General features: G+C 39.7%; 1 protein-coding gene across 1 annotated transcript; it reads left to right on the plus strand.

Annotated features, from left to right (window-relative positions):
- The first annotated feature begins 117 nt into the window (after positions 1-117).
- LOC129812616 (zinc finger protein 292-like) lies at positions 118-22946 on the plus strand. The gene is made up of 8 exons (XM_055864333.1): positions 118-325; positions 11861-12015; positions 14837-14915; positions 15181-15316; positions 15453-15655; positions 15843-15979; positions 16109-16250; positions 16349-22946. Exons 1-8 carry the CDS (start codon positions 176-178, stop codon positions 22529-22531), a joined length of 7185 nt encoding a protein of 2394 aa, XP_055720308.1. The 5' UTR covers positions 118-175; the 3' UTR covers positions 22532-22946.
- The last annotated feature ends 1180 nt before the right edge of the window (positions 22947-24126 follow it).

Genomic DNA, 24126 nt, shown 5'->3' on the forward strand with positions numbered 1-24126 from the left:
ATAAGTAATGTATTATGTATTTTTGGTTTATCTTATTTTTATATAAGATCATGCACGCTTGTGCCGGTAACACTGATGTAGCGCTTTTATCGTCGTCTCTCCCCTCCCCCTGTCCGTGCGTGTGCAAGTCTGGCAGCGTAACATCTGTGCGTACGCGGTCGTGATTGTTGTGAAGATGGCGGGGGGAGAGACAGAGAAGGAATATGACACAAGGAAAGCTATCGAAGGGCTCCGAGAACGGTTCCAGGAATTGACCACAACGCTAAAAGAAAGCTCGGAATCACTGTCTGAGGCCTCTTTGCGTTTCTGCCAGGAATTCTGCCAGGTCAGCATTTTTTTTTCCAATTACCCATCCTAGTGGTTTGCAGTCTTCCATCCAGCTTCCAGCCTGATGATGCGCGTGTACGTTAGGTACAACAATGTAGCTAGCTCGCGCTAGCCACATCAGAACATAAAAAACACAATTACTCCCTGTTTTAACATACAATGATAGTAGTTAGTGGACTATATACATCATACGTGTTTTCCGATATTTAGTAAATTCTCTTACTTTCGAATTATACCCGAGCATCACTAATTTTCCCAAGCTAGTTAGCGAGTTGCTAGTTGAATGCTGGCTAGCTAGCTAGTTAAGGCTCCTTGATGCTGGGAAGAGCTAGTTAGCTTTTTGTGCAGACTTGTACTCACATGCTCTAGCTGTTAGTGTTTTAGGTTTTGCACGAGAAGAAACATCATTCATCCATGTAAACTTCCATATTTTACTTTAAATTATGGCAACAGAACGTTTTTCCTTTCGTCCATTGTGTTAGTAGATCAATATTGAGTGTGCCTGCAAAAGTATTCTATAGGGCCTGGTGAACCTAATGGTATTCATTTTCATGCACAGCATAGGTTAACTACGTATGCATATTTAATTGTTAGAAAAACAATATTAACTCATCAGCCTGTTTGTGGGTAGGTTTATTCGGTTTTGTGCTTCATATATAGTCTTGGGTTTTTTGTGTAATGTGGCAAACCTGGTGGGCCTTGTTTGAAGCCCCATCTGTGCGAAGTGATTAATTCATTGGTCACATTAGGGATTATGAATGAATCTCATATCAGGCTCCATTTGGAGATAAGACGACAGTAGTGTTTTATCTGACACTGACTGTGTAATAAGAATACACACATGATTGGCTAAATGGTTACAAGGCTAACTTACTAAAACACAGGGTTTTCTCTGCAACCTCTAAATACCTGGTCACCTCAAGATTTTTGTGTGTTTATTATCATGTGCTGAGAATTACATTTTTATTTATTTTCATATGTTGGAGATGCAATGAAATACATATGTTAGGCTACGTTTAGCAATAGCCTGAGTTGTAGTCTATTTAGGACTGTCCTTCTTAGAGGACCCTTACTCATTGAGCAGAGATTAGGCTTCCCTTCGACTGGGGGAAGGGATGACAGGCAGGGAGAAGATCGTAAGTGCTTGTAACATTCAAGCTAGTCTCACACTCAACTTTGAATGTTGTCCTGCATGGGTAGCCTATTAACTACTCCGTGTGGTTTAGCCTATTGTAGGCTACTGCATACACTATAGGCTCCATTCAGCAGCCTCCTGTATAATGCTTGTGTAGCTACAGTGCCTTCAAAAAGTATTCAAACCCCTTGACTTTGCACATTTTATTATGTTACAGACATCATTTAAAATGGATTAGATGTTTTGGTCACTGGACCACAATACCTGACAATGTTTAAGTGGAATTATGTTTTTATATCTTTTTTTTAATATATATACAAATGAATGAAAAGCTTAATTAAATGTCTTGTCAATAAGTATTCAACCCCCTTTGTTATGGCAGGCTTAAGATCAGGAGTAAGAATTTGATTAACAAGTCACATAAGTTGCATGGACTCACTCTGCATTAATAGTATTTAACATGATTTTTGAATGACTACCTCATCTCTGTACCCCACACATACAATTATCTGTAAGGTCCCTCAGTCGAGCAGATTCAACCACAAATACCAGGGAGGTTTTCCAATGCCTCGTAAAGAAGGCCACCTATTGGGAGATGGGTTAAAAAAACAAGAGACATTGAATATCCCTTTGAGCATGTTGTTATTCATTACACTTTGGATGGTTTATCAATACCAGTGGTGGAAAAAATACCCAATTGTCATACTTGAGTAAGAGTAAAGATATCTTAATAGAAATTGACTCTAAAATACACTTAAGTATCAAAAGTAAAAATAATTTAAAAGCAAACCAGACGGCACCATTTTCTTGTTTTGTTTAATTTTCGGATAACCAGGGGCACGCTCCAAACACCCAGACATCATTTACAAACTAAGCATGTGTTTAGTGAGTCCACCAGATCAGAGGCAGTAGAGATGACTGGGATGTTCTTTTGATAAGTGTGTGAATGAGACCATTTTTCTGTCCTGCTAAGCATTCAAAATGTAACGAGGACTTTTGGGTGGTGGAGTAAAAAGTACTTCTTTTTTTTTTAGGAATATAGTTAAGTAAAAATATAAATAGTAAAGTGCAGATACCCCAAAAACGACATAAGTAGTACTTTAAAGTATTTTTACTGAAGTACTTTACACCACTGATCAATACACCCAGTCACTACAAAGATACGGGCGTCCTACGTAACTCTGTTGCTGAAGAGGAAGGAAACTACTCAAGTAATACTGCAAAAACAATCCAATAGAACACATTACTGAGTACCACTCTCCATATTTTCAAGCACAGAGGTAGCTGCATAATGTTATGAGTATGCTTGTAATTGTTAAAGACTGGGGAGTTTTTCAGGATAAAGAAACAAATGGAGATAAGCACAGGCAAAATCCTAGACGAAAACCCTGGTTCAGTCTGCTTTCCACTCGACACTGGGAGATGAATTCACCTTTCAGCAGGACAATAGTTTAAAACACAAGGCCAAATCTACATGAGTTCTTCCCAAGAATACAGTGAATGTTCCTGAGTGGCCAAGTTACAGTTTCGACTTAAATCTACTTAAATTTACATTTAAGTCATTTAGCAGACGCTCTTATCCAGAGCGACTTCAAGACCTGGTTGCCTAGGAATGATCAACAACAAAATTTGACAGAGCTTGCATAATTTTGAAAAGAGAATTGGGCAAATGTTGCACAATCAAGGTGTGGAAACTCTTAGACTTACCCAGAAAGACTCTCAGCTGCAATCGATGCCTAAAGAGCTTGTACAAAGTATTGACTCGGGTAGGGCTGGGTGATTAGGGCAAAATATAAAATCATGTTATTTTATGTTTTTGAATAATAAAAGTTATACATTTGCTTCATGGAAAGTGCGTGATCATAGGCTGGCAACATCCATTGAAATCCTTTAGAATGTGTCTTTCTCAATTCTGATTTGTTTTATACTGTTCAATTCAACTTCAACCAAATCAATTTCTGCATTTCCTGCACTAATTTGAGATCATTTTCACACTGCCATGTAGGGTTGCACGATATGGGCCAACAACCTAGGCCTTATTTTTAACCAAATGTTGCAATTGTGATTTCACTTGTGAATTAGAGAAAAACACTTGGGTAAGCTGTTGAAATGATGGAAATATAATGATTATTCTCCTTTTATAGCTAGAATATAATAGTGGGCACTTTGAATAGTGTTTGACATGAAAATGCCAGAGATGCGTTATTGTGAAAGGGTAGGAACCGAAGTGTTGACAAGTGTTTCCAAGGGGACCCTATAATCTTTGGCTACATTGAATGTTTTCTCTTAGCTACTTCATGTAGCTTACTTATTCATGCTTCGTGTATTCCTCTATGATTTAAAAGATAGTGTTGCACAAACATGCAGATTTAGGTCTACACCATCACTGATACAATCAGGCAGTATAGCTAATTATGTTCTCTTACTCAGTACATTTATTAGCTAGCTAGACAGCTAACTTAGCATTAGCAGCAAAGATGATTTAGGCCCAACTTGCTAAGAAAAGACAAACTAGCTGTTTGCAGATGTAAGAAACACAAATTAAGTGTAATTGTAGAACGCTAGTGGATTTATATTAAGAAGCAAAGTGAAAACGGCATCATTGTCGTCAACATTGTTGCATGGGCTGCGTTGACCATGCAGACTGAAAGCAAGTGTCTTGTTTTCGAGGAACAACAAATGCGCTCCTTGAGTGATGGGGCGGGGCTAGATCTGTGTGGAAACCAGCATGGAGAGGGAGAGAGATGACTCAAGTAGCAAAGTAAACTATTAAAAATGGACAAAACACGGCGTATCCCATTTAACAAACCAAACATTCAAATGCCGTTGTAGAAGGTAAAGTAAAAACCCAAACCGGTCTGTGCATCAATACCAGTGTATTGTAAAAAGCCCTACTCGGGGTGAAATACTTATGTAAATAAGATATTGCTGTATTTCATTCTCAATAAATTTACAAACATTTCGAAAAACATGTTTTCACTTTGTCATTATGGGGTATATTGTATGTAGATGGGTGAGAAATATATTTAATACATTTTGCATTCAGGCTTTAACACAATGCGGGTTAAGTAAAAATATCTTTCTGAAGGCACTGTGTATGTTGGTTCATCTTTCATTTTTTTTATTAGACCACATATATGAGGTGAATGTTCGCATTTTACCAAGCTAAAGCTAGCTATCCCAGAAGTCGCTGTCGAACAAATAATGCTTTATTACAAACGCAGTATTTTAAACACAGCGTTCGTTGCCGGTGTTTGCTTGTTTGCAGACTTTTTTTGTACAGCTTTGACAGTGCTACTGATGGTAGTGGCACTTGGCTTGCACGTGCAAATTCCTAACACACAACATTCTACAATGGAACTGTTATTTGACGTGTATCTTTTTTGACACGCGAAGACACAAACGGCATTCCATGGTATGTCGTGAAGCTTATAGCAGTGCTATTACTGTGTAACTCCGGTAGGGCAACATCTGAAAAATAGCGCACTTGGTAGTGTATGCCGGTGCTCAACCAGTCGGCGAAAGCCAACATCACCCATGACAGAACAGTTGATTGTCAAGGGCAATGAATTCCGTTATCTTGGCGTTAATGGATTTCGCCTTTGCTGTCTCTCTGAAATGTTCTTACTCCATCAATTGCCGGCTGACTTGTTAACTGCTCGATTCACACAGCAGACATTATGGGCTAGGTTAGGAATGCTGTGTCGCACAGAATTGTACATGCCGTCATTGCATCATGTACCTACGTTATATAGGTACGCACGTCGGCGTTAAACTAGACATCGGGCCGATACAGATGTTGGCTTTTTTGGCTAATGTTGGCTGATTTTCCTATATGTTCACAGATATATTGTGCATCCATATTCATTTACATTAGTAATGGACATAAATATTCCTACAGGAGACTGCACTAGGATTTATACAGTGCATTCGGAAAGTATTCAGACCTTGACTTTTTCCACGTTTTGTTACGTTACAGCCTTTATCGAATTTTTAATTAAAAATTAATTAATTTTTTTGCACATTTGTGGCCTGCTGGAGGTCATTTTGCAGGGCTCTGGCAGTGCACTTCCTTGCACAAAGGCGGAGGTAGCGGTCCTGCTGCTGGGTTGTTGCCCTCCTACGGCCTCCTCCACGTCTCCTGATGTACTGGCCTGTCTCCTGGTAGCGCCTCCATGCTCTGGACACTACGCTGACAGACACAGCAAACCTTCTTGCCACAGCTCGCATTGATGTGCCATCCTGGATGAGCTGCACTACCTGAGCCACTTGTGTGGGTTGTAGACTTCGTCTCATGCTACCACTAGAGTGAGAGCACCGCCAGCATTCAAAAGTGACCAAAACATCAGCCAGGAAGCATAGGAACTGAGAAGTGGTCTGTGGTCACCACCTGCAGAATCACTCCTTTTTTGGGGGTGTCTTGCTAATTGCCTATAATTTCCACCTTTTGTCTATTCCATTTGCACAACAGCATGTGAAATTTATTGTCAATCAGTGTTGCTTCCTAAGTGGACAGTTTGATTTCACAGAAGTGTGATTGACTTGGAGTTACATTGTGTTGTTTAAGTGTTCCCTTTATTTTTTTGAGCAGTGTATATAGACACGTGTACCTTTCCAAATCATGTCCAATCAATTGAATAATCAAGTTCAAGTTGTAGAAACATCTCAAAGATGAATAATGGAAACAAGATTCAACTGAGCATCAATATTGAGTCTCATAGCAAATTGTCTGAATTCTTACAGTACCAGTCAAAGGTTTGGACACCTATTCATTCCAGGGTTTTTCTTTATTTATACTATTTCTACATTCTAGAATAATAGTGAAGACATCAAAATGATGAAATAACACATGGAATCATGTAGGAACCAAAAAGTGTTAAACAAAGATTCTTCGATGGAGCCACCCTTTGCCTTGATGACAGCTTTGCACACTCTTGGCATTTTATCAACCAGCTTCATGAGGTAGTCCCCTGGAATACATTTCAATTAACAGGTGCCTTGATGAAGGTTCATTTGTGGAATTTCTTTCCTTGTTAATCTGTTTGAATCAATCAGTTGTTGTGACAAGGTAAGGGTGGTATATAGAAGATGGCCCTATTTGGTAAAAGATCAAGTCCATATTATGGCAATAAAACAGCTCAAATAAGCCACGAGAAATGACAGTCCATCATTACTTTAAGACATGAAGGTCAGTCAATCCTGAAAATGTTAAGAACTTTGACCATTTCTTCAAGTTCAGTCACAAAACCATCAAGCGCTATAATGTAACTGGCTCTCATGAGGACCACCACAGGAAAGGAAGACCCAGAGTTACCTCTGCTGCAGAGGATAAATTCATTAGTTACCAGCCCGAGAAATTGCAGCCCAAATAAATGTTTCACAGAGTTCAAGTAACAGACAGTCTCCTCTTTACAGTTGTGTGTGAATCAGGCCTTCACTGTCAAATTGCTGCAAAGAAACCACTACTAAAGGACACCAATAAGAAAAAGAGACTTGTTTGGGCCAAGAAACACGAGCAATGGACATTAGACCGGTGGAAATCTGTCCTTTGGTTTGAGTCCAAATGTGTGATTTTTGGTTCCAACCGCCGTGTCTTTGAGACGCAGACTAGGTGTATGGATTATCTCTGCATGTGTGGTTGCCACCGTGAAGCATGGCGGAAGTGTAATGGTGTGCTTTACTGGTGACCCGGTCTTATTTATTTAGAATTCAAGGCACACTTAACCAGCATGGCTACCACAGCATTCTGCAGCAATACACCATTCCATCTGGTTTGCGCTTAGTGGGACTATAATTTGTTTTTCAACAGGACAATGACCCAACACACCTCCACGCTGTGTAAGGGCTATTTGACAAAGATGGAGAGTGATGGAGTGCTGTATCAGATGACCTGGCTTCCAGTCACCCAACCTCAACCCAATTTGAGATGGTTTGGGATGAGTTGGACTGAAAAGTGAAGGAAAAGCAGCCTACAAGTTCTGGTGTCATCTAGGCAAGACTCTGATGAATCGAAAATATATTTAGATTTGTTTAACTTTTTGTTTACTATATGAGTTATTTCATTGTTTTGTTCACTAATATTCTACAATGTAGAAAATAGTAAAAATAAAGAAAAATCCTTGAATGAGTAGGTATGTCCAAACATTTGACTGGTACTGTATGTAACAAGGTTTTTCAGATTTTTATTTTTCAAAATTGTCTAAACCCGTTTTCGCTTTTTCATTTTGGGGTATTGTGTGTAGTTTGAAGATTTACCTATTTAAAAATTAAAAAATAATGTTTTTATCCAGTTTCGAAGAAAGCTGTAATGGAACAAAATGTGGAAGAAGTCAAGGTCTTAATACTTTCCCAATTGCGGTTGAATGGAGCATCCCAGGACTGAGTCTCAATGGACTTCTGTATCAGGGCTAGGTTTTGACTTGACACATTTCAAGACATAAAGGAAAATGAACTAGCCAACCATTTCCAAGGGGTGCTGCTTGACAGGACATTGCCTAATATATCTGGCTGTGATACCTTTTTGGTTGGTTATATAATCTGAAACGATGCACTGAAAAACAACATTTCTTAACCTGTTTGGGCTGCAGGGGCAGTATTGAGTAGCCAGATAAAAGGTGCCCATTTCAAACGGCCTCGTACTCAATTCTTGCTCGTACAATATGCATATTATTATTACTATTGGATAGAAAACACTCTAGTTTCTAAAACCGTTTGAATTATATCTGTGAGTCAAACAGAACTCATTTGGCACAAACTTCCTGACCAGGAAGTGGAAAGTCTGAAATCGATGCTCTGTTCTACTTCCTGCCTATAAATGGGCATGATACATATGAGTATACATGCACGTCATACACCTTCCCCTGGATGTCAAGAGGCGGTGAGAACAAATTTTGTGCTTATCTTGGTCTGAAGTGGAATACAAGCTCTTTGTATGACGTGTCCCCCATTTCTGGTTTTCTGGAGAGCGCGAGGCGGTACCTGGATTTGCCTTCTGTTTACCTGCCGTTATAGGCGACTACTATCTCCGGCTTTGATTTTATTTGATACATGTGACCATATCATCGTAAAGGATGTTTTTTTCAATATAGTTTCATCAAATTATTGAAATTTTTTCGGGAGTTTTGCCGTGTTCCATTCTCTGACTTTGTTGACGATGGAGCGATTTGTGCCACTTGGCTAGTGCGCTTGCTAAATCGAGAGGGAAAATTAACGTTCTAAATCCAAACAACGATTGTTCTTGACAAAGGACACCTTGTCCAACATTCTGATGGAAGATCACCAAAAGTAAGAAACATTTTATGATGCTATTTCATATATCTGTCGTGCATGTGAACTAGTCGCCGGCGCCCAACTTTGGGGTACTCAGCTATACCGAAGCTGGATGTCGTAATTAAGTTATTTTTTAGAATTCTAACACTGCGATTTCATTAAGAACTAATGGATCTATCATTTCCTATACAACATGTATTTTTTAGTTATGTTTATGAATAGCTATTTGGTCAGAATATGTGTCAGAAAAAGTGTCGGAAAAATATCGTTGCTGTTTAGACGTTGTGGGAAAAGTAGCTAAGTTAGCACAATGTGTAACCACTGATTTCAGCTCTAAATATGCACATTTTCGAACAAAACATACGTGTATGTATAACCTGATGTTATAGGACTGTCATCTGATGAAGAATATCAAGGTTAGTCAAAAAATATATATTTTACTGGTTTGTTACGATCGCTAACTTTTGCTACTGGGAAATGGCTTGTCTTTCTGGCTATTGTGGTAAGCTAATATAACGCTATATTGTGTTTTCGCTGTAAAACACTTAATAAATCGGAAATATTGGCTGGAATCACAAGATGCCTGTCTTTCATTTGCTGTACACTATGTATTTTTCAGAAATGTTTTATGATGAGTAATTAGGTATTTGACGTTGGTGTCTGTAATTATTCTGGCTGCTTTCGGTGCAATTTCTGATTGTAGCTGCAATGTAAACTATGATTTATACCTGAAATATGCACATTTTTTGAACAAAACATAGATTTATTGTATAACATGTTATAAGACTTGTCATCTGATGAAGTTGTTTGTTGGTTAGTTTGGTTGGTTCTTGGTTAGTTAGGTTGGCTTTGTGCATGCTACCTGTGCTGTGAAAAATGTCTGTCCTTTTTTGTATTTGGTGAGCTAACATAAATATACGTGCTGTTTTCGCTGTAAAACATTTTAAAAATCGGACATGTTGGCTGGATTCACAAGATGTGTACCTTTCATTTGCTGTATTGGACTTGTTAATGTGTGAAAGTTAAATATTTAAAAAAATATATATATCTTTTGAATTTCGCGCCCTGCACTTGAAGTGGCTGTTGTCATAAGTGTACCGGCACCGCCCTGCAGCCATAAGAAGTTAAAGTTTCTTCTCAACCACTACAAGCCAGAATGTTGAATAAAATGTATTTACTCTACCAGTTGTCGGTTCAGTTGGTCCTTTTGTTAATATAAATTTTAGAAAAAATAACCACAGAAGTATTAATAAAGCTGCAATATATAACTTTTTGGGCGACCTGACCAAATTCACATATGTGTGTTTTGCATTGTCTGTCATTTGCATTGAAAGCAAGTCTAAGAAGCAGTAGATCTTTCTATGGCGCAATTTCTATGCTTCCTGTTCTGAAGTGTTTCATTGTTGAGTCTTCAAACAGCTGAAAATACAATATTTTTGGTTATCTAAAATATATTTCACAGTGGTTTAGATGGTAGAATGATTTTCTATGCTGTACTTGCTTGTTTCTGTCACACAAACAGAAATTAGGCAAACTTTACAATTTTAGCAACCAGAAAATGGCAGATTTCTGTATAGAGCAGCTTTAAACCAACTTGAAAACAAGGGTCTCTGTGGCGCTCATGATTTGTTTGTTCATCGCCCGAGGTAAGCGCACAAGATTTAAGTACATGTACGCGATGCACGCATGCTAACCGAAGTCTTGCCGAAGTCTTTACATGGTTTTGAGCATGTGCCAAATAATAGAAATCTCAATGCCGGTAACAGAGTTTGAAAAGGCAGTTTAGTACTTTCCTGTGGATATTTATTCTCAAATTTAGAGAGAAAGGGATACTCTACCAGTTACCTGTGTGGATTAAGTTCAAATGTAATTTTATTGAACATTCTTGCTTGTAGATGTGAGTTAACGTTCCAATTTTGTGCAGTGCATTGTTTGACTGTATGGTGGTTTGTTAATACACTTATTTGAGTAAAAGTCATACTGCATATAAAATAACATCGCAACAGCTGTTATTGAAATGGTTTCGATTCAATTTTATAAATGCCAACAATTTGTACGTTGTGATTCTTTTTGTCGGTTAAATTATTATGAGAAATGGCGGTGGAAAAGCCTTTTTAATGCTCTAATATTGAAATGATACCCATCATATCAAAGTAAACTCGGCGATATTGTGTGTGTGTGTGTGGTTCTCCCACCACGACTCGTGAAACCATGCACTTTATTAGGCTACAGATAGAATAACTAATGAACTTCACAGGATGGTGAAAGTGCACTGTGATTAACTTGATGCTCCTTTCCAATAAATATTGAGGTGACATGATACATTTTTGGCTCTGTTTGACAAATAAAAAATATTCTTGCTCTTATCCATAATCTCATGTAGACTAGCCTACCCGTTGTATCTGCGAGCTGTTCGCTAGAGCGTACGTGCCAAGACTAGTGGGCACATTTGCACTAGGTTAACATGCAAAGTTTATCCACAACAAGTCATTTTGGTGGAAACACATGTATATTTTCTTTATGAAGATTTTAGGATCTTCACATTAAAATCCAATTGGATGGAAACCTAGTTAGTCTGATATATTAGGCAAGACAGGGCCATAAGCTAGCACAGGGATGGGCAACTCTAGTCCACGGGGCCTGATTGGTGACACTTTTGTACCATCCCCTGCTAACACACCTGACTCCAATAATCAACTGTCCAATGTCTATTTCAGTTTTAGATAGTAATTTGTTTAATCAGGTGTGTTGGCTTGGGGGGGGGGGGGGGGTGCCAATCAGGGCCCTGAGGGCAGGAATTTCCTGTTTTCTGTTTTCATAAAAAGTTTTGTTTCGTTGCCACAATACTAAACGAGTATGGTGGTACTGGTGTCGTTCCGGCCCTGATTATTTCCCAATTGTTTTGGTAGTTGTGGTTTTCCCAATTTGCTATTTTAATGGAGTGTAGCTTAATTTACTTGGAAGGACTAATACTTAATGAAATTAGTCCATTTGTCATTTTCTATGATAATTGTCAAGTAGTTAGAAAGTTGAAAAAATACAAATAAATTTAATAGCAAGAACTAATCAGCTTGCCACATTTGATTCCAGACTCTGAGAGCATGCCATGATGTTGTCATTTGTTTACAGATCCTTGTGGAACATGCAGGCCGATGGAAGACTGAGGAGGAGCCACTGCCTTTACTGGAGGCATACACAGTGGCCATACTCAGTTATGCGAAGGCCACGTCCTGTCTCTCCTCCGAATGTGAAAATGTGCCACTCGTTCTTGAAAACCTAGCAATGTGAGTACTCGAGATAGACATTATCTGATTCATATGCATGGATGCTTCATGGAAACAGCTATGCAGTATTTCAGATGGTGCTAGGTCTATGTTGTTGAATGACTGTTTGCATTCCACTTCTGCTAGTGCTACTGACCAATACAACTGTATCCTGCTTAGGGTTGTTATGGTGACCGTATTACCGCCACACCAGCGGTCGTGAGTCATGATGCAGTCAAATTCCAGGTGACCGTTTACTCACGGTAGTTAGGCTTTTCCAAACTGATGCTGCTGATGGTTGTTAGTAGCGTACCAAACTTGCTAACTGCCTGGTACTCTGCACTCTTGTCCCTCTAACTCTGACATCAATGTAATCTAAAATCTAATCAAACACTTCTTGAGCTCATTTTGTGCTACACAATTGCATGAGAAGTTGATGGCCTCTTTTAAAAAGAGGATCCCATTTCTTTTCTATAGGCTAGGCCTGCTATATTTATTTCTCAACTTTCCTAATATTAAGCACATTGCTTCTCTTTAAAACAGGAGTATAGCCTACCTCGCTGGTATGAAAATGAACCACGGGAAAAGCGCCCTCGAGTCGCTATTTAAGTGCATAAATGCCATGTATTTTTTATACGCTGCCCCTGTTTCGTGACGGGTGCGTGATAATGGTCCATTTTAAATCAAAACAAATTTCACCCATATATTATTTTGTATATGTAAAGACAAGATTGAATCAATAATGTGATGGGTGACAATATTAGCCTACCACTTGTGAATTATGAATGTGAATGATGCCCAGCTTAAGGCAAGAAACAGCACATGCTTTTTTAACCTTTTGTAGCCTAGCCCATAGGCCTATATGTTTTGATTAGGTTTGTATCACAACTAAAGCGGCCAAATAACTTAAATTGAAGCGCATTTATCCGCTTTACAATGGGTGTAGGAGCCTAACTGGCATACATACACAACGCGTGAGTCAAGTTTGGGGAAGATATTTTTATGGTGAAAACTGCACCCTTATGGGCCTCTCTAGTGGCACCAGCGGTTTAAGGCACTGCAGTGCTATAGGTGTCACTATAGACCCGGGTTCGATCCCAGCTGTGTTGCAGCCAAATGTGTCTGTCTAAACTTGTAGCCTGTGAGAAAGACCCATTCACGTGACGGAGAGCCATGTGAGTGGGAGGTGCCGAGTGCTTCGGGAATGCAGCCGGGAGAAGGGAATTTGAATATGTTCAGCCCAAGGGCACAACGGCCACTGGCCGCAAAAGGCATGGGTTTTTTAAGGGACATTACGGCCACACAAAGGGGATGCAGCCGGGAAATTCAAGTGCTTGTCAAATTGTGAATGAGAGACTGATGACGTGTGTACAGCTTGCGCAAAAAACAAAGCTGAGCTCATGCAACTTTTTTCAAATCATCATTAGTCGCATCATGTAGCATGTGTAAAAAAATCTAAACGTATAGCCCAACATTTGTATCACAACTGAAGTTACATAACTAAATTAAGCAAATAGGAGTACCTGTTTCTTTATTAACCGCTCAACACAGAATAGTCTTGTGCGCACTCCCTCAAATCGTTTGGAAAAAATATCCTTTCTATTTTATTCAGCTATGTTCAATTGTATGCTTCATACTATAAAATAATGCCATGGAATTCTAAGCAAATCTTGTCTGCTAAACGAACTAGTGTAGCCCACAGCCATATGGCATAGCCATATCAGGGCCTAACATACGGACAACTCAGAGTATACTATTCTGTTCTAATGAAGTAGAATACATTTTCTTCAGACCTGTCTAAAATAATTGATTTATTGTGATGGTGTAGGCTATATTACATGGATTTACTAGACTTATTAAAATGTAGATGTTCCAAAGGTCCGCATCAATGGCTTGTAGGCTATGCGTGGAAGCCAGGAGATTCTAAATGTGTTTGTTAATTAACGGTCAATTACCGTGAGACCGACAGTTATTTGCTTGACAATCACCGGTTGACAAAATGTCATGACTGCCACAGCCCTAATACTCTGACGCGATACGAGCGTTGCAAAATAAATTTAGAAATCTATATTATCCAATTACTGCACCCACACTGCTTGCGCGAGCAAAGGAGTGTCTGCGTTGCCAAGGGCTAAAATAGAAGTCAGTTCTATTTGTGCCGCAGATCGCACTGCAAGTCCTGCCTCTCCCATCTCCTCATTGGTTTATAGAAGCAGGTACCCACGTGCCATCTCCTCATTGGTTATACCCACGTGGGTGACTGAAAGACAAACGAGGTCGGTGGTGGTAATTCACCGAATTTTTGAAAGTTGCCAATCGCAATATAAAGTCCAGAGAAGGAGAAGAGATGACTAGAAACGATTCGGTTGACCTTTTTATGTGTGGATAAATTGTCGGAGTAGGGGACCTTGTGCATTTCAGGTAAAATAACAACTCAATGTATATATCTCAGGACAAATTAGCTAGCAACAGCAAGCTAGCTAAATAGGACAAATTAGCCAGCAAGTGCAAGCTAGCTAGCTAAATTGCCATAAATGTTTAATGCTTTTTGACCTGTCTCAAAATTAATGTAATTGGTTCAGAGTTTTTGATATTTTAACCTGTGTGTTGTGATTTGTGTTTGGTGTGGGGGGAGAAAATACATTCATGCACAATGGCGCACGCACGCAGCCGGTTTGGGTTCCGTGTAATCCTGCCTCACTCATTTCACAAGCTAAATAAATTAGGCTTCCCTTATAAGAGCTGCGGCAGAAGTTCTTTCATTTTAGTCATCTGCACACAACTTTAGCAGCATTAGCATGAACTTAAAGAAACTCATTGAATGACCCTGTTTTACTTGCAGGAGCTGTCTGGAGCTCCTTCTCTCACTGCCTGAGCATGTCCCTGGTGCCTTATGGGGGAAGTTTCAGTCCTCTGTCAAGGTTAGTCTCAATGCTGCTCTTAAAAAAAAAAAAAAAAAACTTTGCATAGAACAGAAATGTATGGATTGAACTTTTTTATTTTATTTTTTGTACTGCCAATTCTCTCTAGAAAAAGAGTGATACGGCGTTGCTTTGCAGCTGAATTGGAATATGCATGCACATATCACAAACCCTATTTGACATAATTGGAGAAACTTGTGTTTTGAAAAGTTGTTTGGTTTGTATATCTGAAAAGTTTTATGAAGTTATTTCCTTTCCTTTATAGTTGGCACACAGCCTTTTGCAAGAAAATGGGAACACACAGCTTCACATGCTATCAGCTATGGCACAGGCGCCTGGTGTGTGGAACAACACCACTCTGTGCAGCATTCTGTCTAATGAGATACCTGAAATTGACAGAGGTTCGTTTTAGCCTACCTGTTTTTTTCTTTCTTCCTAGTAGAAAGTTTTTGCTATATGTGAGTTGACTGATTTAAATGTTGTGGTGACTGCTCAGAAGTGCTATCTGTAATAGTGTTCTCTTTCTCTACTCCCCAGTTAATGAGTTCCTGCAGATGGAAGGTCCTACACTCCTTAATATGCGAATAAAGCACCTTATCAAACAGAATCGAACAGAGAAAGCAGCCGTCTTAGCGAAGATGTGCTCGGAGTATCCAGACTACGAAGGAAAAGGGAACTTCAAGCAGACATACTTTGTTTGCCTGTGTGTGACAAAAACACAAGAACAACTCATGCAAGAGGTGAGTGAATAGCATTTACATCAAGTCATTTACCAGGCAAGTGCATTCAAATAAGGGGGCTGACCAAAGGCTTGTCTTTTAAGAAATTAAACAACTCCTGTTTGATAATGATGAATGAAGATGGCTCTAATGTAAAATGGTCAACTGTGGATGGCAATGAATAACCAAAATGTTTTTTCTGTGCCAGATCACGCAGGTAGACTGTAAGGATGCATTGGAGATGATTTGTAACCTGGAGTCGGATGGGGATGAAAAAGGAGCCCTTTGTTTGTGCTCTGCGTTCCTCAAGCGGCAGCTTCTCCAGGGAGATGTGTATTGTGCCTGGTGAGTATTGCCCTCTTCATTTTCCACTTGCTCTCACAATTCAGAGCGGATGTTGTATGTTGACGACAAACTTTCTCTTGTAAAGCCCTTCGTGTGTAGCAGACCAATAAGGACATACTTTTCTTACAGGGAGCTCACACTATTCTGGAGTAAGCTTTTAATGCGGTCAGAGTCTTCAGCAGATTCATTTCTTGATCAATGCAGAAAGTTGGTCCTGCTATCAAGGAACGTCTGTCATATCCTCTTCCTCATCAAGGTTATCCAGTCCGAGGTGAAATTCTTTGTGTAAAATTGTATATGTTACTGCCTGGATATAGCCTGTAGCGATTTATATTCTCATGACTGACTTTGGCTTTATTATTTTCTCAGGTTGGAGGAGTGGGACTGCCTGTGTGCATTGAAATGTGCATTCGAGCTCTACAAATGGCATCCAGTGACAACACAGACAGCAGGACAACCATCTGCAAAACTATTTCCTGCCTTTTGCCCACTGATTTCGAGGTGAAACAGGCATGCCAACTAACAGAGTTCCTCAATCAGCTTACTGTGAACTCATATTATGCTGTTGAATCACTCTATAATGAACCTGATGAAAAGCGTGAGGATGAGAATCTTCCAGTACCCAACTCACTACGCTGTGAGTTACTGTTGGCCTTGAAGACACAGTGGCCTTTTGATCCAGAATTTTGGGACTGGAGAACCTTGAAGCGCAATTGTTTGGCATTGATGGGTGAGGAGGCATCCATTGTGTCATCTATTGACACTCTCAATGACACTGATGAGGGACTTGAGGATGATGCAGCAGAAAAGGGTTCAGAGTTCAAAGACCTTGAGGATTTTATTTTGAACACAACAAATGAATTGAATGAAATTGCAGATGAAAAAGAGAAAAATAGGGAAGCTAAGAAATTAAGGGAGAAAGGGTTTGTTTCGGCAAGATTTAGGAATTGGCGAGCCTATATGCAGTATTGTGTTCTATGTGATAAAGAGTTCCTTGGCCACAGGATAGTCCGTCATGCACAGAAGCATTATAAAGATGGGGTCTACACCTGTCCAATTTGTGCTGACAGCTTTAACACTAAGGAGATCCTTGAGCCACATGTAGCATCACATGTAAAGCAATCTTGCAAAGAGCGACTTGCTGCAATGAAAGCAACTAGGAAATTGCCCAAGCCAATGCAATCCACCAGCAGTCATTGGAATCATTTGAAAGATAGAGCTGTCGTTAAGCTTGAGGCAGAGACCAATATCATTCCAAATGATGCTAATTTTCTGGATGGTAATCACAACAGTGCTGAAACTGTCATAGTCAATACTCAAAATCCTGTACAAACTACGGTCAGTACTCCAAAGCCTGTACAAACTAGATATGAAGCTGAATTTACAGAGGATTGTGTCTGCCCTGTTACATACTGTCAGAAGGTATTCAAGTTTTTTCGGAGTCTTGTAACGCATGTAAAAGCCCACAAAAATGACGAGGAAGCAACACGTTTTTTGGAGATACAACGACAGAAGGTTGTGTGTCAGTATTGTCGTCGGCAGTTTGTTAATGCCAGACATCTGAATGATCATTTGCAAATGCACTGTGGTGCTAAGCCATACTATTGCATACAGCTGAATTGCACAGCCAGCTTTCACTGCAATTCGGAACTTCTCATGCACAAAAGACAACACACTGACTTTAAGGCACGGTGTATGTTCCCTAATTGTGGAAGGATTTTCAATGAGGCCTACCTGTTGTATGATCATGAGGCACAACATTACCTTACATTCACTTGCAAAATAGCTAATTGTGGGAAGATTTTCTATTCACAGTCCCAGCTAAATTTGCATCAGCAGAACCATGATACAAATGAAGTGCCCATCACAAGTGAGAATCATCCTGAACTTAAAATGGAACCTTCCACCCAGTGCTCCGCTAGTCAAGAGGAAACCTGCTCTGCCTCTGTCATTTTAGATCAGAAGACTGCACATGATTATGTGAAGGAAGGAGTAGTTAAATCAGGTTCGTCAACATCAACAGTTCCTGAGAACCCAAACGGCACAGTGAAAATAAAACATTCAGTCGAGAGCATGTTGAATTCTGTTATCAATCCTAGAAAGGAGTTACAGAAGTGTTATGTTCCACTCATCAAAACTAAGCTCGGATTGGAGAATGCAAAACTATCTCCTGATGTCCCACTCCAAGATATGATTGCCAATTGTGAGGATCAAAATCACTGTGGAACCAATCCCTTGAAAGGGTATCCAAAAGAGGACCTGGATAACCAACCAACTGAAGCTGTTCAGAAAGTGTTACCACAGGCCTTTCCTCTACCAGAAATTAAGAGTGAACCCCCGTTTTTGCTACATCCATATGAAAGCACTCCTGCAATAACTGGTAGAGATGAAGATGCACATAGTTGTCCACTTGAAGCATGTGACCGCAAATACAGTACCCCCAAAAGTCTCTCCCGACATGTAAAGAAAAACCACCCAGTTATTTTTGAAGACTGGAAACTGGCTAAGAAGTACAAGAAAGTTGCCAAAATATCTTCGAGAAAGGTTCCATCCGTGAACAGGACTTCAAAGGACCAAACATCACTTCATCAAGTATCACAATGCAGAAATACTGGACTACAGCAGTTCGAATATCCGATGGCATGTTCAAGTTTACCTGCTGTTTGCCCTCCTTGGGAAGCCCCACCAAATCAAACTGGGCTAATGCAGTCAGAGATGGGTGAAGCGTGGACATCTACATTGAACAATTGCTATGCAGATGTCTTCCATCCGAATGAATACACCAATAAGAGTGTAACACCTTGGCAATCAGAATCTCATCCAACTGGCTATCCATTAGAAAGGGGAAGAGAACATACACCAGCAAATATGCATGGCAGTGCCATCCATCCCATTAAATCAGAATCAAGTTTGATGAATCAGATGTCAGAATATGTGTCAAGTTCGCTTATGCTGGATAATGGAGGACACATGCACAGTGGAGGACAACACTATGGGATAATTAACTCTGGGGTAAATACAGATAGTGTTGATGTTTCCCTAATGAGAAAAAACTATTCCAGTATATTTTCCCAAGAAAGTAATGGTAACAATTTGTCAGCTGGAGGTTTCCTTGCTTCATATGTCCCAGATGAATCTTCCAATCTTAATTCAAGATCAAGGCCATCAACAGACATTCCAAGCAATGTATTGAGTCATGATGGCCAAGTAGCACCAAGAAACACAGTGGAGATGACCAACATTGAGAACATAACCCATTTTACATCACCCAGTTATGAGAATCAGATGAACAGCTCTGTAGATGATATGCTTCTTAGTCCACATGCTTCTATCCAAACAGATTTCTCGTATGATGAGAACACATGTCATGCAGAATCTGAAGCTATCCCTGCAGACGACAAGAATGCTGTTCATGAGACACAGACAGTAAAACGCTGCAGACTCAGCAAGAGAACGAAATGGCCTGCTATTATAAAGAATGGTAAAGTAATCTGCCGAAGATGCTTTAGAGAATTCTCAAGCACGAAATCTCTCGGAGGTCATCTTTCAAAACGCTCCCAGTGCAAACCATTAAATGAAATTGATTTAACGGATGATTTGCCTACATCATTTCTCGACTTTCTCAATGACCCAAATGTTCCTGAAACCAATGGCTCAACAAACAACTTGGTAAATGTTGAAATCCCACAGGAAGTTGTTGGTAATCTCTCCACACCAAATACCTCTGATTTGGCACAAAAGGAAACCTTAAAACCACTGGATTCTCATTCATTAAACACCTTTCCTTCAGTTTTGACAGGTGGACAATCTAAACTCTGCCCAAATAAAACAGGAGTTTGGATAGAATTGATACAGTCAAAAAATCATGTTGGTAGTCAGCAGAAGGAGGAAAAGTCAAATGATAGTCTTGCTGAAAAAAGGTCAAATACAACTTCCATTGCAGCATGTCAAGATGACAAGGTTATAGAAATTCAAAATGCCTTACAAATGTTGGATTTAGTTGAAGCTGCACATGAGAAAAGTTTGCAGGAAAATTGTTCCTCAAAGTACAATGACCGCCAAAGCAATGCAATCTCAAGTGATAATGTCATGCAAAAAGATAGTGATCAAAGCATAACAAAACTGATTATGAAGGAGGACCAGAATCGTGACAATGGCCCCAAGCCGTTCAAGTGTGAAATGGATCATTGTGAATATGGGTTCATGACCAAAGAGGCATTGTTCAGACACCTTGCTCGAGTTCATGATTACACAATTGAGATGATTGAGGACCTCAAGAAAACCCCAGTCAAATTCTCTCCATATCCTTGTCACATTTGCCCGAAAACATTTACCAGAACCACAGGCCTAAGAATTCACTATGAAAAGGTTCACCACCTGACGCAGGCAGAGATGAACAAGTTAAAGGTTGGAAGTCGCAAAAAAAAGTCAAGCAACTCTACTATTGAAACAGAGGTAGAGAGTAGTAATGGAACTGGATCTTCGGTTGTGTCGACTTTAATCAAACAAGAGCCACTTGATATTGACATTGGCTGTCCAACGCAAAGCACAAATCAAGAGGGACATGCACAGTCCTCTGAGATCATTACAGCAGGAGATGTAGTACAAGAGGATTCCTTCCATCAGTCAACAGTTGAGAGAGTGCAATCACCACAAGATACTCTGGAGGACCTTGACAAGTCATTTTACCAGTTAGAATCACCATCAAAGACAGGATACACCAAGAATGAGCCATCAATGACAGCCATGCAAACGAACCACACCCCAGTGTTGAAGCAGAAATTCGGTCAAGGTGACACACTAAAAGAGCCAGAAGCAAGTTCGAACACTAAATATTTTAGCCATGCAACAGAGGCGATATCCAGCCAGGCTGTGAAACCCTCACCTGAAAAGGCAAGTTGTTCAAAATACACAATATCTAAAGATGAGGTTCATGTACAAAAGAAAGAAAAGTTTCAGAAAAGGTTGGGGATTCAACTGTGTGATGCTAACAATTCTTTCAGTCCATATAGGCCGTACCGTTGTGTTCATGAAGGATGCGCTGCAGCTTTTACGATCCAGCAAAATTTGATACTTCACTGTAGGGCTATGCATCAGTCATCCCTTCCCCTGCCTTCAGGAGACCTTGATACTGATATCCCTGGTCAACAAGCTGCTGAAGTCCTGAATAATGAAATCAGATGTCAAGTGAAAGACTGTTCAAGGATATTCCCGGGGATCACCACCTTAGTGCAGCATTACCTCTTGCTTCATAAATTCACTCGCGATAAAGCCACTGTTATGATGTCAAGCATCAAGGTAGGGACATTCCAGTGTGACCGGTCAGAATGTACACTCTCCTTCACATCTGTGGAGAAATACATTGACCACATAAAAAACTTTCACAAGGAAATAAACATCTCTGAGAGAGGCAGTGTGGATCAGACTTTCAAGTGTGAGTATGATGGCTGTGACCGGGTCTACACTACAAAGTCAAACCTCCTTCGTCATGAGATGAAAAAGCATAATTTGATTTATATTCCCAGAACACAGCAACAGAGAACAACAGGCGTCATTCCCAACAATGGTAAAGAGAACATTGAAAACAAATTCAAAGTGAAGAAGAAAAACACTAAGAAGAAAGATGACAAATCACCTGACCACTGGACTAGCTTTGGAAAACCCTCTCTGAAATCTATGGATGAAGCATCTGCCATGTGCACAAAAAACTTCTCTTTGCAATACCCATGCATGATAAAAGGCTGTGATGCTGTTGAGAGGGCTGAACGGAATATATTCAGACATTACACCACACATGGCCTCACTGAGCGATATATAGAGGATCAGAGAAGCCAGTTCATTTTCTGCAAAAAGTACCCACGCTCAAGATTCAAAGATGCAAACAAATCCGAGGGTATGTCAACAGACGCCTCCGCTGAGGAGACGGACCCTAATGAGAGTGAACCTGAGATTTCAAAGACCAACTGTCAGGGGCAAGAAGCGTTGGATGGTATCATTCAACCAGAGGCTAAACTGTCAACTGATGCTAGTTCTGAATCCCAGTCTTCTACTTCAGAGGTCAAAAAGAGGGGGCGTCCCCTAAAATCCGAGCGGCGAGCATTAGCTTGTCCGGACAGAAGATTGACTCTGAGAAATCATTCAGCAGATAAAGTTTACCAGTTGACAGACACTTCAGACCAGGGCTTCACTGCTTCTCAAGAGGAAGAAACGGAGGATGGTGTTGCACTGGACACTTTGTTAAAGTTCCTGGAAACTTCACCATCGACCCACACTCCCAAAAGAAAAATGAGTGGAGGTTCAAGAACGGAGTTGCCATTAAAACAGCAGCGTACTTTTCAGCAGGAGACGTCCAACATTATATGCGAAACACCTGATATATTTATTGAAGCCTGTCAAAACCTTGTAGACTTCAGAAATCCTCTCAGTCTTCAATCGGTGAACAATGTGAAGATAGTAATGGACAAAACCTTTTCCAATGGTGCTGAGCTTTTGCTAAAGCAACTTCAAGATATGCGACCCATGGTTTTAATAAAAAAATGGCTTCATAGTTGATGGATTTCTCACAGCCTGTTTTTATTTTTTACTCTTAACTCAGGATTAGAAAAGTAACATGCTGCAAACATATGTTAATATTGTTCAGATATCAAATGGTTAACTGTTTTCACCATTAAACAATTGAAGGAGTATTTTCTACTTATTATGGTTGATTTTAAGTTTGGGTAATGTATGTTAGTCATATAAGAACCAGGTAATCTATAGGGAACATAGACTTTAGAACATGTTTGTATTTATGAGGCTTCTAGTACTAAAATTGTTTTTGCTAAATGAAGAATTTTAAGGAAAAACAGTTTTTATATATCCCTATGGGATTATATTTTTTGTTTATTTAAATGTTTCGACACTAGTATCTGTAATATTTACATGTCTTCCACAAAGTGTTAAATAAAATAACTGTTTGCCTTTGTAATACTTGTTTGCAGGATGTAATTTACATTCAGTATTATAACGAAACTATGTGAAGAGCCCATTTGACACACACATTGAGTTAAACCACCATAACCCTGAACCTTATTGAAGGCATAAGAACTGATTATAATTTGTAATTGATGTATTTATTCAACCAGGCCGTTTGAGCCCTGATTCCCCGATACCCTTCACATGGCATCATCTACTACTAGGTCCATAATAATGATCAGACAGTGCCTCAGGTAAGTAATGAAATAAATAGGTTCAGAGCAGTGGGTTTATGATGACAAAACAACTCAAGACGGTGCATCATTTTTGTTGGTTGGTTTTACTGATGTCCAGTCACATTGTTGGGTGAGTGTTTTAAAGACTGATCAAAGATTGTTGAAACTCTGTGCTATAATGATCTTGTCATTCTTGAATGAACCACAAAGAGTCATAATACGGAAATGGTTCCAATCGTTTTTCCACCATTTCTTTTTCCCATAGGGGATTTAAGAAACACTTCAGATGGGGTAGTGTTTTGTGTAGGCTTACCCAGGTGTGATGTTTTTATAACTGGAGATCTCTTGTGGAAAAGGTGACTTTTATCACTATAATCACCTGTATTTACCCCCGCCCCCCAAATGAAAGGCTAATGTGACTATCATACTGAACTACAAATGCCTGTCTCAAGCTTCACATCACTCACCAGGGCCATGATTATCTGGATGATACTGCCAAACTGAGGCAAAGGTAAGAATCTCTGGATCTGTTAACTATCTGTTACAAAATGTTGCTATTTGACAATTCTGTTAACTGTCTTGACCAAGTTTTACATTTACGCTAGCTTTTATCTAGCTAGCAACTAGCTCATGGTTAGCTAGTCAGTAGCCTCAGGCTACAAAAAAAGGGAAACCAGGGGAAGTCCATGGCACAAAGTCAGTTATAAAAGGGGTGGGAACCCGGTGTAAATCAGTGATGCCATGCAATATGTCAAACCAATCAAATGCCTTGTTTGGGCGAGATTAGTGTCAGGTGCATCGGTGTGTGAGGATGGTGGTGAAAATTGGAGGTTTAAAACCCCATCAAAATATGTTAATGTATGCCGTGTTTGTGGCGAACAGTACAATTGTAACAGGAAGAAACAACCTTTTGGGAGGTAAATCGTCTTCATTGCGATCGGACTACACATGGGCTTT

This window comes from Salvelinus fontinalis, chromosome 16, assembly GCF_029448725.1.
Source record: "Salvelinus fontinalis isolate EN_2023a chromosome 16, ASM2944872v1, whole genome shotgun sequence".
Lineage (NCBI taxonomy): Eukaryota > Metazoa > Chordata > Actinopteri > Salmoniformes > Salmonidae > Salvelinus > Salvelinus fontinalis.